Source organism: Lagenorhynchus albirostris, chromosome 1, assembly GCF_949774975.1.
Source record: "Lagenorhynchus albirostris chromosome 1, mLagAlb1.1, whole genome shotgun sequence".
NCBI classification, from domain to species: Eukaryota; Metazoa; Chordata; class Mammalia; order Artiodactyla; family Delphinidae; genus Lagenorhynchus; species Lagenorhynchus albirostris.
Genome location: NC_083095.1, coordinates 88,409,301 through 88,426,267, shown reverse-complemented (window position 1 = coordinate 88,426,267; position 16,967 = coordinate 88,409,301). Strand labels below are relative to the sequence as shown.

General features: G+C 35.9%; 1 protein-coding gene across 8 annotated transcripts in view; it reads left to right on the top strand.

The window, feature by feature from the left end:
* Positions 1-12,261, top strand: part of SLC30A4 (solute carrier family 30 member 4) — a 32,646-nt gene extending 20,385 nt beyond the window's left edge. For 2 of the 8 annotated variants that reach the window (XM_060149298.1, XM_060149287.1), the window contains exons 4-8: positions 1,394-1,547; positions 3,010-3,211; positions 3,927-4,032; positions 4,815-4,949; positions 5,565-10,795. In XM_060149298.1, coding sequence (XP_060005281.1) covers positions 1,394-1,547; positions 3,010-3,211; positions 3,927-4,032; positions 4,815-4,949; positions 5,565-5,719 — 752 coding nt within the window. In that variant the 3' untranslated portion in view covers positions 5,720-10,795. Of the gene's footprint in view, positions 1-1,393; positions 1,548-3,009; positions 3,212-3,926; positions 4,033-4,814; positions 4,972-5,564 lie in introns of those variants that run through there. The other 6 variants (XM_060149294.1, XM_060149307.1, XR_009540575.1 and 3 more) reach the window with 6 other exon arrangements.
* The last annotated feature ends 4,706 nt before the right edge of the window (positions 12,262-16,967 follow it).

Below are 16,967 nucleotides of genomic sequence, written 5' to 3'. Positions count from 1 at the left end.
TCCAAGCTGCATAGTATTCCATGTTACAAGGCCCCTACTAATCACTTTTTTTTAATTGTTTTCACTTGTTTGCTATTATATACAATGTTTGATAAATAGCTTCATAACATACCTCATTTTGCACATGTGCAGCTCAGTTGGCAAGAGTGTGTATATCACTCCTGGAAAAGGAAATCCTGAGTCAAAATGCATTCATACATGCCTTAAAATATGGGTTTGTTTTTCTTTAGTCTAAAGGTAAATGTGTTTGTAGTAAAAACTTAAAACTTTTCAAGCGTTACCAAAAAGAATAAAGTGAAAAATAAATTCCCCAAACTCTTAGTCTCACTTCTCAGGTATAACATTTTCTCGTCTGTCTTTCTTGTGATTATCAATTTGCCTGATTTTTTTTCTTTTTTTTAAATATAAATGAACCAACAAGGACCTACTGTATAGCACAGGGAACTATACTCAATATTTTGTAATAGCCTATAAGGGAAGAGAATCTGAAGAGGAATATATATATATCACTCTACTGTACACCTGAAACTAACATGATATTGTAAATCAACTATACTTTAATTTTTTAAAAATACATATTTATATATATGGCTCTATGGTATCCCATTATATGTATATACCATAATTTATCCATTAAGTTCCTCATTGGTGGGCATTTAAGATGTCTCCAGATCTTTTTTTATACTACAGACAAAGCTACAGTAAAAAACCTTGTAGATACCTTTGCATACATTTGGATGTGTTTCTACTGGGTGGATTTTTAGAATATAAGGAATATATGCATTTTAAAATTTTATTAGTTTTACTAACTGCTCTCCAAAAAGATAGTTCTGTTTTATACTTCCACCAGTATATCCTTGCTAACTATGGCTGTTATCAAACTTTTTAATCTTTGCCAATTTAGTAAGGGGCAAAAAGGAATTCTTACTTGAATTTCTTGTATTATGATTGATTTTGATAAATTGGCCATTTCTGTTTATTTTCTGTGTATTACTATTTGTGTCCTTTACCCATTTTTCTTATGGGTTGTTCACTTTTTTATTGATTTGTAAGTATACTCATCTATGGGGAAATTAGCCTGTGGTCAAGTACGTTACAAATTTTATTCTCAGTTTTTTCATTTTTTTATCATGTGTATAGTCTGTAAATATACATAATTTGACCCTAAAGAGATGAGGAGAAGGCGGGGAGTGGTGGGAGTGAATTAGTGGAGGATGCAAAGCAAATTACTAATCACTTTTTAAGTAGGAAGAATAATATGACAAAAATAATGTAGTGCTTTTATCTCCTTAGAGGAAAGAAGATATAAGTAAGAGATTGTACAGTATTTCGTATATATAAAGTATAATGACCATTCTGCAAATGTATTTATTTTTTATATTTTTCCCTCCAGAGGTATTGTCAGCTATGATTAGTGTGCTGTTGGTGTATATACTTATGGGATTCCTCCTGTATGAAGCTGTCCAAAGAACTATCCATATGAAATATGAAATAAATGGAGATATAATGCTCATTACCGCAGCTGTTGGAGTTGCAGTTAATATGATGTAAGCTCTATTTTTAAAAAAATTTTAATAGGTTTTATTTTTTAAAGCAGTTTTAGATTCAAAGCAAACTTGTGCGGAAGGCACAGAGCTTTCCCATATATACCCTGCCCCCCCCCACATGCATAGCCTCCCCGGTTATCATATCCCCCACCAGAGTGGTACAGTTGTTACAAACCATGAGCCTACACTGACACATCATTATAGCACAGAGTCCGTAGTTCACTTGAAGGTTCTCTCTTGGTGTAAAACTCATTCTATGAGTTTGGACAAATTTATAATGACATGTATCCACCATTGTAGTATCATATACTCTATATTGTTTTCACATTAATATTTTCAAGTACTGTGAACTTAGAGACTATTATGTATGCATTCAGTAGCCTGCAGTGATATTTTAATGTATTTTAAAGTTATGTAGTACATTAATTTTTCTTCTAAATGTTAATAAAACACTATTGGAATTACAAATTTCTCATGGGTTTGCTCAGGTATACTGAAGTTTGCCTAACAATCAGGAATTTAAGTAGGACAAAGTTTTTTTTAACTTTTATAATATTTTTATTTTAATAAGATTTTTTTGTAACTACCAACTTTTTTTCCTAAAAACTACAAAATCTTTAAGTTACATACCTAATCATTTGGACCAGGGGTCAGTAAACTTTTTATGTAAAGGGTCAGATTATAAATATTTTAGGCTTTGAGAGCCATACAGCCTCTTTGGCAGCTACTTAACTTTGCGGCTACAGAACAAAAGCACCCACATTCAGTATGTAAACAAATGAGCATGGCTGCGTTCCAATAATACTTTATTTACAAAAAAAAACTTATAAAAACAGGCAGTGAGCCAACTATGGTCTACAGACCATGGTTTGCCAATCCCTGTGCTAGTGGCCTCCATTAATACTTAGAATAAAATCAAAAGTTTTTACCATAGCCACCCCTCCAACTCATCTCCCAACACTCTTGCTCACTTTATTCTAGCCACCATGGCTGTCTTGCTTTTTTAAGCACATACACATACAGCACATTTTCATCTCAGGGCCTTCGCCCTGGTGTTCCTTCTGCCTAGAACACTCTTCCACCACCATTTGCTTCCGGACTTCATTGGAGTCTCTACTCAGAATCTTAGTGAGGCCTTTTCTGATCACTCCCCATCACTCTCCACCTCCTTGCAATGCTTTACTTTTCTTCAAAGCATTCGCATTGCCCACCAGTACATTATGTATTTATTTGTTAATTCTCTGCCCTCTCTACTAGAACGTAAGTTCCACTGGGATAGGGATATGTCTGACTTATCACTGTTTTGACCCCAACACCTAGAACAGTACCTGATACATAATAGGTGCTCAAGTATTTATTAAATGAATGAGTTCCATGTTGCCTCATTAGTGTCTGATTAGTAACAAATATTTCTGTCAATAATATTAGGAAGAATAATAATCTTTTCTTTTATTTTTAACAGAATGGGGTTGCTATTGAACCAATCTGGTCACCATCATGCCCATTCCCACTCCCTGCCTTCAAATTCTCCTACCACAGGTTCTAGATGTGGACAGAACCATGGGCAGGATAGCTTGGCAGTGAGAGCTGCATTTGTACATGCCTTGGGGGATCTGGTACAGAGTGTTGGTGTGCTAATAGCTGCATACATCATACGATTCAAGGTAACATGATTGCTAGTATTTTTATTTTAAAATATATATTTAATTTCAACATTAAAACTAAAGGTGACTGTCTTATCAGTATACTAGACACCTGTGCCAGTCCTATTCATTTTGCATTATGCAAGCATACTTGAACTATCAGTATATCTCTTTTATTAGCACCAAACACAATAGTATCAACCTCACGGGGTAACTTATCTGTTGGCTTTGGTGGTGCCTTCACTGAAGAACTCAATTCTAAACCTTGTCACTCAACTGCTAGGTACTGGAATGTGCACTGGAGTGCTCTGGAAATCCAGAGATCTGAGTTCTAGTCTTGGCTCTGCCTTTAATGCTTTGACCTTGAGCAGGTCCCTCAACTCTAAACTTGAGTTCCCTCCTCTTTAATATGAGGGGCTTAGACCAGATGGATGGCTGCTAAAACTCCTTCCAGCTCTGATAGTCTATGGTTCTGGGTGGAAGATTTAGAGAAAGCACAGAGGAAAACAGTGGAACAAATGACTAAATTTCTGGAAATACAATAGGTTTCACAAAGAAAGGCATTTAAACAGTCTAGGAAAGAGTGAAGACGTTTCTCAATTGGCATTATCCAAGTTTTAAAGATGTGCTCCAGTGCTGCTAAAGAACAGGGGACAGAGTATGCCTTACTTTGCTTTACAGACTGTTTTATGACTGTCTGTATTTAATCACGCAATTTTGATCTGTCATTTTTCAGCCAGAATACAAGATTGCTGATCCCATCTGTACATATGTGTTTTCATTACTTGTGGCTTTTACAACCTTTCGAATCGTATGGGACACAGTAGTTATAATACTAGAAGGTAAGATCTCTAGTATCCCCACTGTGGGTTTATTATTTCCCTAAATCAGATTGGGGCTGTTGGTGAGGGGCAGGAATACTCCAGGGTAGGAGCCATGTCTTTCTTTTTACTGATACTTATTAGTCTATAATACCACCTTACATGTAAAAAACATGTGAGAGTCAATGCACTCTCCCATCTATTACCCATTTGATCCTTACAATAGCCAAGAAAAGTAGGCAAGGCAGACATTATTATTCCCATTTACCAACAAGAAAATTGAGGCTCAGCGAGGTAACATAACTTCATTAAGGTCATGCTGCTAATAAACTGTGGACCTAGGACAAGAATGCAGCTCATGATTCTTAATACAGTTATGTTTAATAATTTATTTATTAAGTCTGTAATTCCCATTTAACTTGCTATTCTATTTCCAACATCCCTGCCTTACTGATATTAAGTATAAGCATTTAGCTATAAGTTCTCAGAAGTAGGTTTATCTTTATTGTATGTTCGTTTTTCTTTTTTGTCTATCCTAGCTTGTTTATTAGATGAAGTCATCTGGTTTGAGTGACATTTCTTTTTAGTGAGAATGAACATTTTCTAAGTATTTATTAACCTCTTGTATATATCCTGCTATATGTGTGCATAGTTTATCTTAAAGTTTTAATATATTATAAAGTGTTCATTTAAACTGAATTTGGTAAAGCCATTTGGTTTCTTTTTTTAAAAAATGTCCTATTAGTAATATATAAATGTTTTCTCAAAATAACCTTTACTTATAAATGATACATTCTGAATAGGTGTACCAAGCCATTTGAATGTAGACTATATCAAAGAAGCTTTGATGAAAATAGAAGATGTATATTCAGTGGAAGATTTAAATATCTGGTCTCTCACTTCAGGAAAACCTACTGCCACAGTACACATACAGCTAAGTATGTTGCTGACGGTGAATGCTGGGGTTGGTGGATTTCTATCTTTGGAATTAAACATCTGTGCTTATGATTAAATAGGAAGACTTTTCTGATGGAAAGATATGTTTTAAGGGAAGGGTGAGGCTCTTCAGAACGTGAGTTGCAGGTCAATTTATTGTTGGCAGAGCAATAATTTTTATCTCTTTGATGAGATATTACAAATTGATTATTTTCCCTTCAGATAAAAGGCACAAAGTATATTTACCATGTTTTTTCTATATAAGGAAAGTAAACTCTATGTTTTTATTTCTTTATATCATTTCACAGCTTTTTATTTTTTTATCAAAATAATACATGTATATGGTTTATTTTAAAAACTACAAAAGATGAAAGACTTGTAATTGATGTCTAGTATTTTTTCTCTACCCAAGAGTGGAATAGAGAGATTGGAATAATGAGAAGTCATTCTGGCTTTGTAAACTGAAATACTTCTCTAACAGAATAGCTTTAAGAGGGTAGAAATCAAACTAATAAAAATCTGTTCACAGTATAATAAGATTGTTTTTGCCCTTTGTCTTGTTCACTAATGTGTAACTGTATACAATGAATAGTAATGATATTTTCTTGACCTTGCAGTTCCTGGAAGTTCATCTAAATGGGAGGAAGTACAGTCCAAAGCAAAGCATTTATTATTGAACACGTTTGGCATGTATAAATGTACTATTCAGCTTCAGAGTTATAGGCAAGAAGTGGACAGAACTTGTGCAAACTGTCAGAGTTCCAGTCCCTAATTGTATACATTTTGGAGACTACCGCCTTATTTATCCTGCAGTCACAGATGTAAGAGCAATAAATGCACACCTAAATGAGAAATGGAATCCCTGACAGCTGTGTCAGTATCAAGCACCGGTCTCTCAAAACAGTCACTCTAGCCTGACAGTGCTACTTTCTGTTTAATGGCAAAATGAGACTTCACCATGATTTTCAGATGAAGATGTTTCTAAAACACTGTTTACAGAATGAGACATGACTCTACAGATACCTCATAGAAGACAATCCGAGACCGTACTTCATTAATTATGACAGTACATGTCTTAAAGGAAGCATCAAGAATTCAGTATTTGCATTTAAAAATCCTTTTTAAAGGCCATTTTATATCAAGCTAGTGCTGGAAAACTGAATTTTTTTATTATGTAATCTTGAACCTAGCTTCTGGAATTTGACACCCAGCTCTCTTTTTACCAAAATTATTTCTCAGCAGATTTCAGAAAGTACTACTAATTATCCAGAGAGTGGAATAAGCATGTATTCCTAGAGTTTCAGAAATGTTTGATTTCACAAATAAGTCTTAATCTTACTGTTAACAATTTGTAATCAATTTTTTCCAGACGTTACAGGGTTTTGAATCTCAAAGTTAGCATTTTTGGTTATTTGTAACCTTATCAGAACCCAATCTTTACATATTGTGGTCACTGTCATTAAATTGTTTAGGAAATATTTTCACTATTATTCTGAATAGCAGAAGTTAATCATAAACTCAAATTACTATATGATAATTTAAAACAAAATATGGGAGTGAGGATGGGGTGTGGAGTTTCAGATTTAAGTCTTCCCGAAATCACTTGTTGTTCATGGAATTATTTTAAGAACAGCAAGAGACTGCAAAAGGTAAACAATGATCCTCTGTCCTTTTAAGAACTGCTTTACCTTTTGTACAGAAAGTTTGCTTGGTACCTTGCTTCCTTCCTGCTTCCATGCCAGTTAATCTGTGTGAGCCCTTTCAGGGTAAAACTCTGGGAAGCTAAGGTTCAGTGTGCCCTTCACCTCTCATGTGTAGATTAACCACATTCCTCCAGAGAATTTTGGCTGGATGATATGGATTAGGGATTCTCCATGGAATCCAGAAACCCTAGGATGTAATTTTGAAGTTTTTCCAATAATAATACCTTAACAGAAACTCCCAGAGGGATTGGGGCAAGATATTACTCTGAGAAAACAAAATTTTCAAGGGTTTTTGACCTCGTGTGTGTGTTTTTTAAAGCAGGGGAATGGGGATGGACATGAAATCTGTGTTGCAGGGAGGCTAAGCATAAAAGTTTTCAGAGCAAATGCAACTAATTGGTAACAGTTGTGTTAAAGAGGCAGCTGTGAATATTCATGTTTCATTTTGCAACTGTTGGTTTTGAGATTATCTTTATGCACATTAGAAATCCATTTTCAAGAGGAAGAGTTTCTTATCCCAAGAATGGATATGGTTCTTTGACTCCTCAGAATCAGAGTAGAGTGTACTAGACAAGTTGTGAACTGAAATCCCAGGTGGGCATGCAGTTGACTTCTGATATAAATGAAGAATAGGAAACAGATTTCATCTTCCTACCAAGAAACTCACTATGTGATAAACCTAAGATAAAACCTAGATTTACCTAAAAATTTATTGAGTTGATGGTATCCAATAAAAGGGTTGATGAGGATTAATGGCTCCTAATAAAACCCAGTGTCTGTTGAATTGAATTGAAAATTCACTTTATGGGATTCTTACTGTGAATCTATTTAAAATAATGCTTTGAATTTTTCAAAAATTTCAGTAAGCATATAAACTGTTTAAATCAAAATAAATTTAAAATACAGAGGGCAAGTAAGAATAAATGAGAGGCATTTCAGTGGACATCTGGGTATTTATGGACTTTGAGTACCTAGCAAGAGAAACGAAAAGAATATGCGTTATATATGCTAATTATGCTAATGAATTTCCCCATATTTGCTAATTGTTCCTCATATCTATGGAGCTTGTTTCTTGTAAACTTTCCTTTATCTTAAATAGCTATATATGACTTTTCATGATGACTCATTCCTTGGAAAGTTATTTGATGAAACAGTCTAAAATCCATTTGAGGATTGAAAGGATCCTCTTGTAAAATGCAGAAACACTGAAAACTTTTGTAAATTTTAATTAGAGTGTTCTCCTTTAAGTGAGGCACACATGAAGTTTCCTGTGCTTTGCTTTTTGTAGCAAAGACTATAGACTTTGTACTTGTGCTCCACTGGGTAAGATTTGAGGATTGATAGATTTAACTTTTTGTAACTTCACAAGACCCACAGAGAGGGATGTGAACTTAGCAGATAGGACCAGGAACTGCACAGCTGGTCTGTCCTTCACCTGCTTAGTTACAGCCCTAAGTTACACTCCTCAGCCAGCCCTCAGAAAGGGCTTTCCATTGTCCTGGGAAAGGCAGTGGCTGTTTGTATAAATACCAAGCATTGTTAATATTGCACGGAAAACATCACAACATAAAAACTGGGCAGTTCTTCATTGCAATGTATTTCAGTTAACATTTGCAAATAATCAGAGTTACTTGTGTATATAACCTGTGTTTCACAGCTCTGGCCAGATGCAGCATTTTGATTTATTTTAGGAAAAAGACCTATTGTTTCATTAATGACCATGCTGCTTTAGAAATATAATGTGGGGAATGCAGTTGAGTAAGGCATATTTCAGAAGGCTTTGAAATGCAGAACCAGTAGTGCTTGTAATTCCTCCATACGTTTTCCATTAGCTATTTCTTGTGTAATGTGAGCCCAGATTTTCACAGCTTGCAGCTCCCATCAGTATTATTTGCCAAATCACTGGATTTCTTATTTTACTGTTTTCAAGTTTGGGTGCTTTGTTCCCATTTTTCTAAAACTAGTTTTCTGCTCTTAGGAGTCTCAATGTTCTGGTTCTGTCTCTTGAACCCAGGTGTCCTCACCGACAGTGTTTGTCTTTAGTAAAATTTTCCCAGAATAGACTCAGGCAGGATCAGATACTTGAGCTTCCCTTTCATTTTAATGTGAGGAAAAACCATCTTTCAGAGACAAAGCACCACTTATAAATGTGTTTCTGGGTAGGGAAGAACCTTGTTTTAAACAGCTGGTTGTTCCTGATCCAGATTTCTCTGCATGCTGAGCTCTATAGAGTAAGTGTGGTAGAAGTGGATGCACTGTACAACAAACAGCAAGCCAAGATCACTGCTGATAAGACTCGGGGTTGTGTTTCTCAAACCACCGCTCATACTACTTTAGAAGAGAGAAGAATTCACTTCTGAAACAAGCACAATTAGCTAAATTTATTTTCTTCTTATGCGTTTATATTAATTGGTTCACCGTAATGAGTAAGGCGTTCTTACGGAATTTGAGCCCCTTTGGAATAAGGTTTTAGGCACTTTTGCTGTTGCCTCTACCGTACGTACAGTAAATTTAAAGTTATAGAATGTGTTCATAGATACAAGATTAGTTCATTGGGTTCAGTTTGTCTTTGAACCAAACTTCACTTTTGAGCCTGTTGGGTATTAGTCACAAATGAATAGTGGCACCTCGCTATATGCTGTGTTGAGGGGAGGCCAGCCTGATCCCCAAATTGATGATTAAGCTTAATGTCTCTATAACCAAAATACCATTTGCAAACCCTGGCTACAGATCTATCCTGTGAATCCCACCAGACAGGGCTTCAGATTTATGTTAACAGATCGCTAGCCAGGGATATTGTGATGTTGATAGGAGCACGCAAATTGGAGAGAAGAATTGTTGTGAGAGTTCCTCGGTGTTGAATTGTGTGTGTGCAACTGGGTTACACATTCGGGCCAGCCTGTCATTGAATTCTTGCTTACAAAAGGTTTAACCCGTTCTTCCAGTCATGTGGTGAGGACCAACAAACATTTTCTGAGTTTTGGTAAGATTGGAAAACATTATGGAGACTTTCCCAGTTAAACCTGTGACAGTGTCGATTTAAATATTGCAATTAAGTATATTACGAAATAACTGCAACACAAAATTGAAAAGTGCCAGTATGTCAGCTTTGCACCTGAAAAATAATGTATATTTGGAAAGCTTATGCTTCTCTAAATAAATGTATGTTAATAAGTAAGCCATATCACAGTTTAAGAAATTGTATATACTTTTCCATATACACCTTCAGAAACTAGGTATTTTGCATAATGATTGATTTTAGAAAGATTTTGAAGCTGGAGTTTGTCCATGTAATTTAAGATCGAAGTACAGTATATGTATATGTACTGTATTTGCAACTTTCAAATTGTAATTTCCTATACATTTATTAAATAAAGTATTGTTTTGCCATGTGGTTTATTAAAAAATGAAAGTGTACATTGCCTTAAATTTCTAGGCTTTTTAAATTGAATAAATAATCATAATAGGCCTTAAAAGATAATCTTCTTAGAAAGAAAAGCATTGGAAAATAGATTTTAACCTATCTAGTTTTATTTATTTATTTTTAATTAATTTATTTTTTGGCTGCGTTGGGTCTTCATTGCTGCGCGTGGGCTTTCTCTAGTTGGGGCGAGTAGGGGCTACTCTTTGTTGCGGTGCACGGGCTTCTCATTGCGGTGGCTTCTTTTGTTGCGGAGCACGGGCTCTAGGCGTGTGGGCTTCAGTAGTTCTGGCACGCGGGCTCAGTAGCTGTGGCTCGCAGGCTCAGTAGTTGTGGCGCACGGGCTTAGTGGCTCCGCGGCATGTGGGATCTTCCCAGATCAGGGCTTGATCCCGTGTCCCCTACCTTGGCAGGCGGATTCTTAACCACTGCGCCACCAGGGAAGTCCCCTTATCTAGTTGCATAATCTCTGATTGTAATGCCTTTTAGATGTTTAAGAAATAACATCTTCCAGATAGGATAAAAGAGAGATTAGAAGAACCTTTACTTTTTATATCAATCACTTTTAATCTCCCTGCAGCCCCAGCAACAGTGGCAGACAGGAAAGAAAGAGGCCCTAGCGGGAGTGAGTTTGGTGAGGACCGTCGGGAAGTGTGAGCGTTGCGACCTGAGGAGCCTCCAACGGTGCAGACCACGGGTCGGCGGCACGCCTCACAGGCCCGTCTGCCAGCCTGTCTGTATGGCCCAAAGAGCTGAGGGTGGTTTTCTCATTTTTTTAATGGTTAAAAAATCAGAATAATAATATTTCATGAGGTGAAAATTATGTAAACTTTAAATTTCAGTGTCTGTAAATAAACTCACTGAACCCATCCACACGCATTCAATCATGGCGCTCTCTCATGCTGCAGTGGCAAAATTGAGTAGTTGTGACAAATATAAGATATTTACTATCTGTCCCTTTATAGAAAAAGTTTGCTGGCCTCTGGTGTACCCTATCGTACCATTTTAGGGCCATAACAGCATAAATGGATGCAGCAAGCTCTTGTAGAGCCCCCTTGGAAGTTTCTGTGACTGGTTGATCTGACGGCTACCCAAGTCACCAAAAGGTCTTCTCCTCCCTTTACCTTTTTTCTTTTCTTTATCCGCCTTGGAGTTTGGGGCCGAAATATAGGGAAAGAGTAGCAAGATTTCAAATATTACCTACGTACCATATGTTCTATGTAATGTTCAGCAGCAAAGCCATTTTATACCCAGAGCACCATGATCACCAGCATCATTTAAGAATATTCTTCAGGACTTCCCCGGTGGTCCAGTGGGTAAGACTTGGAGCTCCCAATGCACGGGACCCAGGTTCGATCCCTGGTCGGGAAATTAGATCCCACATGCATGCCGCAACTAAGAGCCCACGCAGCCTAAATAAATAAGTAAAGTATTTCTTTAAAAACTATTTTTCAACGTAAAGCTTATTCACCTGAATTTTTAAATTTCTCACTTAAGTTATGACAAAAAAATGAAGGAAATAAAAATGTATATATGTTGAATACCTTATGTAGTTGGTGCCAACTGGGAGTTCACAAACAAAAAACATTTTATCTGCTAAGTAAATTGAAAATTGGCTGTCAGTCTTTTAAAAGAGTATGTTCTTTAGAGTTTTCCAGTTACCTAGCTAGTAAAAGACAACTATTTTTGAAAACAGTAATAAATACAGTTTTAGATAAGTTATACTAGTAAATACTGATATGTTACATATTCTTTGTGATTATATACCTAGCTCTATTTGTTTTTGATGTGTTATATTTTGGGGTCCATGTCAGATGCTAAAACAAATCCTAATCTGGGCTACCAGCCATACAAACTCTTATTTATGCTAAACTTTCAGCTTTATTTAATATATTAGAATAACATTTTTATTATAATTCAGTTCCAACTATGATCTATTATAATTGTTATAAGCTGTGAAATAAACTAAGCATAAATAGGAATTACGAAGCCTTAGGACATCTCTATGTGAATCTTGTTTAAGATGTTTAAACCTCCTAAGATTATAAGGTTCAGTGAAATATAACCAAAGATGTCATTTTCAAGCAGCACTCTGGTTTAAGGCTCTCATGTAACTTTTACAGAATGTAAACTGTAAAGTTTGGCCTGTGGGTATTACCCAATAAACATGAAGATGATACTTTGTAAGTTACCAAATAGCTTCGATGTCTCCTGTCCTGGACTTTTCAAAGACTTATTCTGGTTTGATTTTAAATTCCTATTGTCTGTGTTTCACTTGCCCGTTTCTGCACATTGGTTTTGGGTTGTTTTTGTTTTTTTAATTTTTTTATTATTTTTAACATCTTTATTGGAGTATAATTGCTTTACATTGTTGCTGCTGTATAACAAAGTGAATCAGCTATACGTATACACATATCCCCATATCCCCTACCTCTTGTGTCTTCCTCCCTCCCTCCCTATCCCACCCTTCTAGGTGGTCACAAAGCACGGAGCTAATCTCCCTGTACTATGCAGCTGCTTCCCACTAGTTATCTATTTCACATTTGGTAGTGTATATATATATATCCATGCCACTCTCTCACTTCGTCTCAGCTTACCCTGCCCCCACCCCGTGTCCTCAGGTCCACTCTCTATGTCTACGTCTTTATTCCTGTCCTGCCCCTAGGTTCTTCAGAACCATTATTTTATTTTTAGATTCCATATATATGTGTTAGCATACATTATTTGTTTTTCTCTTTCTGCCTTACTTTACTCTGTATGACAGTCTCTAGGTCCATTCACCTCACTACAAATAACTCAATTTCATTTATTTTTATGGCTGACTAATATTCTATTCTATATATGTGTCACATCTTCTTTATCCAATCATCTGTCGATGGACACTTAGGTTGCTTCCATGTCCTGGCTATTGTAAATAGTGCTGCAATGAACATTTCAGTACATGACCCTTTTTGAATTATGGTTTTCTCAGGGTATATGCCCAGGAGTGGGATTGCTGGGTCATGTGGTAGTTCTATTTTTAGTTTTTTAAGGAACCTCCATACTGTTCTCCATAGTGGCTGTATCAATTTATATTCCCACCAGCAGTGCAAGAGGGTCCCCTATTCTCCACACCCTCTCCAGCATTTACTGTTTGTAGATTTTTGATGATGGCCATTCTGACCAGTGTGAGGTGATACCTCATTGTACTTTTGATTTGCATTTTTCTCATGATTAGTGATGTTGAGCATCTTTTCATGTTTGTTGGCAATCTGTATATCTTCTTTGGAGAAATGTCTATTTAGGTCTTCTGCCCAGTTTTGGATTGGGTTGCTTGTTGTTTTGATATTGAGCTGCATGAGCTGCTTGTATATTTTGGAGATTAATCCTTTGTCAATTGCTTCGTTTGCAAATATTTTCTCCCATTTTGAGGGTTGTCTATTTGTCTTGTTTATTGTTTCCTTTACTGTGCAAAAGCTTTTACGTTTCATTAGGTCCCATTTGTTTATTTTTGTTTTTATTTCCATTTCTCTAGGAGGTGGGTCAAAAAGGATCTTGCTGTGATTTATGTCATAAAGTGTTCTGCCTATGTTTTTCTCTAAGAGTTTTATAGTGTCTGACCTTACATTTAGGTCTTTATTCCATTATGAGTTTATTGTACAGTGTTAGGAAGTGTTCTAATTTCATTCTTTTACATGTAGCTGTCCCGTTTTCCCAGCACCACTTATTGAAGATGCTGTCTTTTCTCCATTGTATATTCTTCGCTCCTTTATCAAATTTAAGGTGACCATATGTGCATGAGTTTATCTCTGATTCCGCCAGCTCCATTTTTCTTTCTCAAGATTACTTTGGCTATTCGGGGTCTTTTATGTTTCCATACAAATTGTGACATTTTTGTTCTAATTCTGTGAAAAATGCCATTGTTGGTTTGATAGGGATTGCACTGAATCTGTAGATTGCTTTGGGTAGTAGAGTCATTTTCACAATGTTGATTCTTCCAGTCCAAGAACATGGTATATCTCTCCATCTGTTTGTATCATCTTTAATTTCTTTCATCAGTGTCTTATAGTTTTCTGCATACAGGTCTTTTGTCTCCGTGGGTAGGTTTATTCCTAGGTATTTTATTCTTTTTGTTGCAATGGTAAGTGGGAGTGTTTCCTTCATTTCTCTTTCAGATTTTTCATCATTAGTGTATAGGAATGCAAGAGATTTCTGTGCATTAATTTTGTATCCTGCTACTTTACCAAATTCATTGATTAGCTCCAGTAGTTTTCTGGTAGCATCTTTAGGATTCTCTATGTATAGTATCATGTCGTCTGCAAACTGACAGTTTTACTTCTTCTTTTCTGATTTGTATTCCTTTTTATTTCTTTTTTGTCTCTGATTGCTATGGCTAAAGCCTCCAAAACTGTGTTGAATAATAGTGGTGAGAGTAGGCAACCTTGTCTTGTTCCTGATCTTAGTGGAAATGGTTTCAATATTTCCCATTGAGAACGATGTTGGCTGTGGGTTTGTCATATATGGCCTTTACTATGTTGAGGTAAGTTCCCTCTATGCCTGCCCTCTGGAGAGTTTTTTCATAAATGGGTGTTGAATTTTGTCAAAAGATTTTTCTGCATCTATTGAGATTATCATATGGTTTTTATCCTTCAGTTTGTTAATACGGAGTATGACATTCATTTATTTGTGTATATTGAAGAATCCTTGCATTCCTGGGATAAACCCCACTTAATCATGATGTATGATCCTTTTAATGTGCTGCTGGATTCTGTTTGCTAGTATTTTGTTGGGGATTCTTGCATCTATGTTCATCAGTGATATTGGCCTATAGTTTTCTTTTTTTGTAACATCATTGTCTGGTTTTGGTATCAGGGTGATGGTAGCCTCATAGAATGAGTTTGGGAGTGTTCCTCCCTCTGCTGTATTTTGTAAGAGTTTGAGAATGATAGGTGTTGGCTCTTCTCTAAATGCTTGATAGAATTCGCCTGTGAAGCCATCTGGTCCTGGGCTTTTGTTTACTGGAAGATTTTTAATCACAGTCTCAATTTCAGTGCTTATGATTGGTCTGTTTATATTTTCTGTTTCTTCCTGGTTCAGTCTCGGAAGTTTGTGCTTTTCTAATAATTTGTCCATTTCTCCCAGGTTGTCCATTTTATTGGCATATAGTTGCTCGTAGTAATCTCTCATGATCCTTTGTATTTATGCAGTGTCAGTTGTTACTTCTTTTTCATTTCTAATTCTGTGGATTTGAGTCTTCTGCCTTTTCTTCTTGATGAGTCTGGCTAATGGTTTATCAATTTTGTTTATCTTCTCAAAGAACCAGCTTTTAGTTTTATTGTTCTTTGCTATTGTTTCCTTCATTTCTTTTTCATTTCTTTCTGATCTGATCTTTATGATTTCTTTCCTTCTGCTAACTTTGGGGGTTTTTTGTTCTTTCTCTGATTGCTTTAGGTGTAAGGTTAGGTTGTTTATTTGAGATGTTTCTTGTTTCTTGAGGTAGGATTGTATTGCTATGAACTTCCCTCGTAGAGCTGCTTTTGCTGCATCCCATAGGTTTGGGGTCATCGTATTTTCATTGTCATTTGTTTCTATGAATTTTTTGATTTTGTCTTTGATTTCTTCAGTGATCTCTTGATTATTTAGTAGTGTATTGCTTAGCCTCCCTGTGTTTGTATTTTCTACAGATTTTTTTTCCTGTAATTGATATCTAGTCTCATAGCGGTGTAGTCAGAAAAGATACTTGATACAATTTCAATTTTCTTTAATTTACCAAGGCTTGTGACCCAAGATATGCTCTGTCCTGGAGAATGTTCCATGAGCACTTGAGAAGAAAGTGTATTCTGTCATTTTTGGATGGAATGTCCTATAAATATCAATTAAGTCCATCTTGTTTCATTTAAAGCTTGTGTTTCCTTATTTATTTTCATTTTGGATGATCTGTCCATTGGTGAAAGTGGGGTGTTAAAATCCCCTATTATGATTGTGTTACTTTCGATTTCCCCTTTTATGGCTGTTAGCATTTGCCTTACGTATTGAGGTGCTCCTATGTTGGGTGCATAAATATTTACAATTATTATATCTTTTTCCTGGATTGATCTCTTGATCATTATGTAGTGTCCTTCTTTGTCTCTCGTAATAGTCTTTATTTTAAAGTCTATTTTGTCTGATATGAGAATGCTACTCCAGCTTTCTTTTGGTTTCCATTTGCATGGAATATCTTTTTCTATCCTCTCACTTTTAATCTGTATGTTTCCTTAGGTCTGAAATGGGTCTCTTGTAGACAGCATATATATAGGTCTTGCTTTTGTATCCATTCAGCCAGTCTGTGTCTTTTGGGTGGAGCATTTAATCCATTTACATTTAAGGTAATTATTGATATGTATGTTCCTACTATCATTTTCTTAATTGTTTTGGGTTTGTTTTTGTAGGTCTTTTCCTTCTCTTGTGTTTCCGCCTAGAGAAGTTCCTTTAGCATTTGTTGTAAAGGTAGTTTGGTGGTGCTGAATTCTCTTAACTTTTGCTTGTCTGTAAAGGTTTTAATTTCTCCGTCGAATCTGAATGAGATCCTTGCTGGGTAGAGTAATCTTGTTTGTAGGTTTTTCCCTTTCATCACTTTAAATATGTCCTGCCACTCCCTTCTGGCTTGCAGAATTTTTGCTGAAAGATCAGCTGTTAACCTTATGGGGATTCCCTTGTATGTTATTTGTTGATTTTCCTTTGCTACTTTCAATATTTTTCCTTTGTATTTAATATTTTATACTTTGATTAATATGTGTCTGGCGTGTTTCTCCTTGGATTTATCCTGTATGGGCCTCTCTGTGCTTCCTGGACTTGATTAACTATTTCCTTTCCCATATTAGGGAAGTTTTCAACTATAATCTCTTCAAATATTTTCTCAGTCCCTTTCTTTTTCTCTT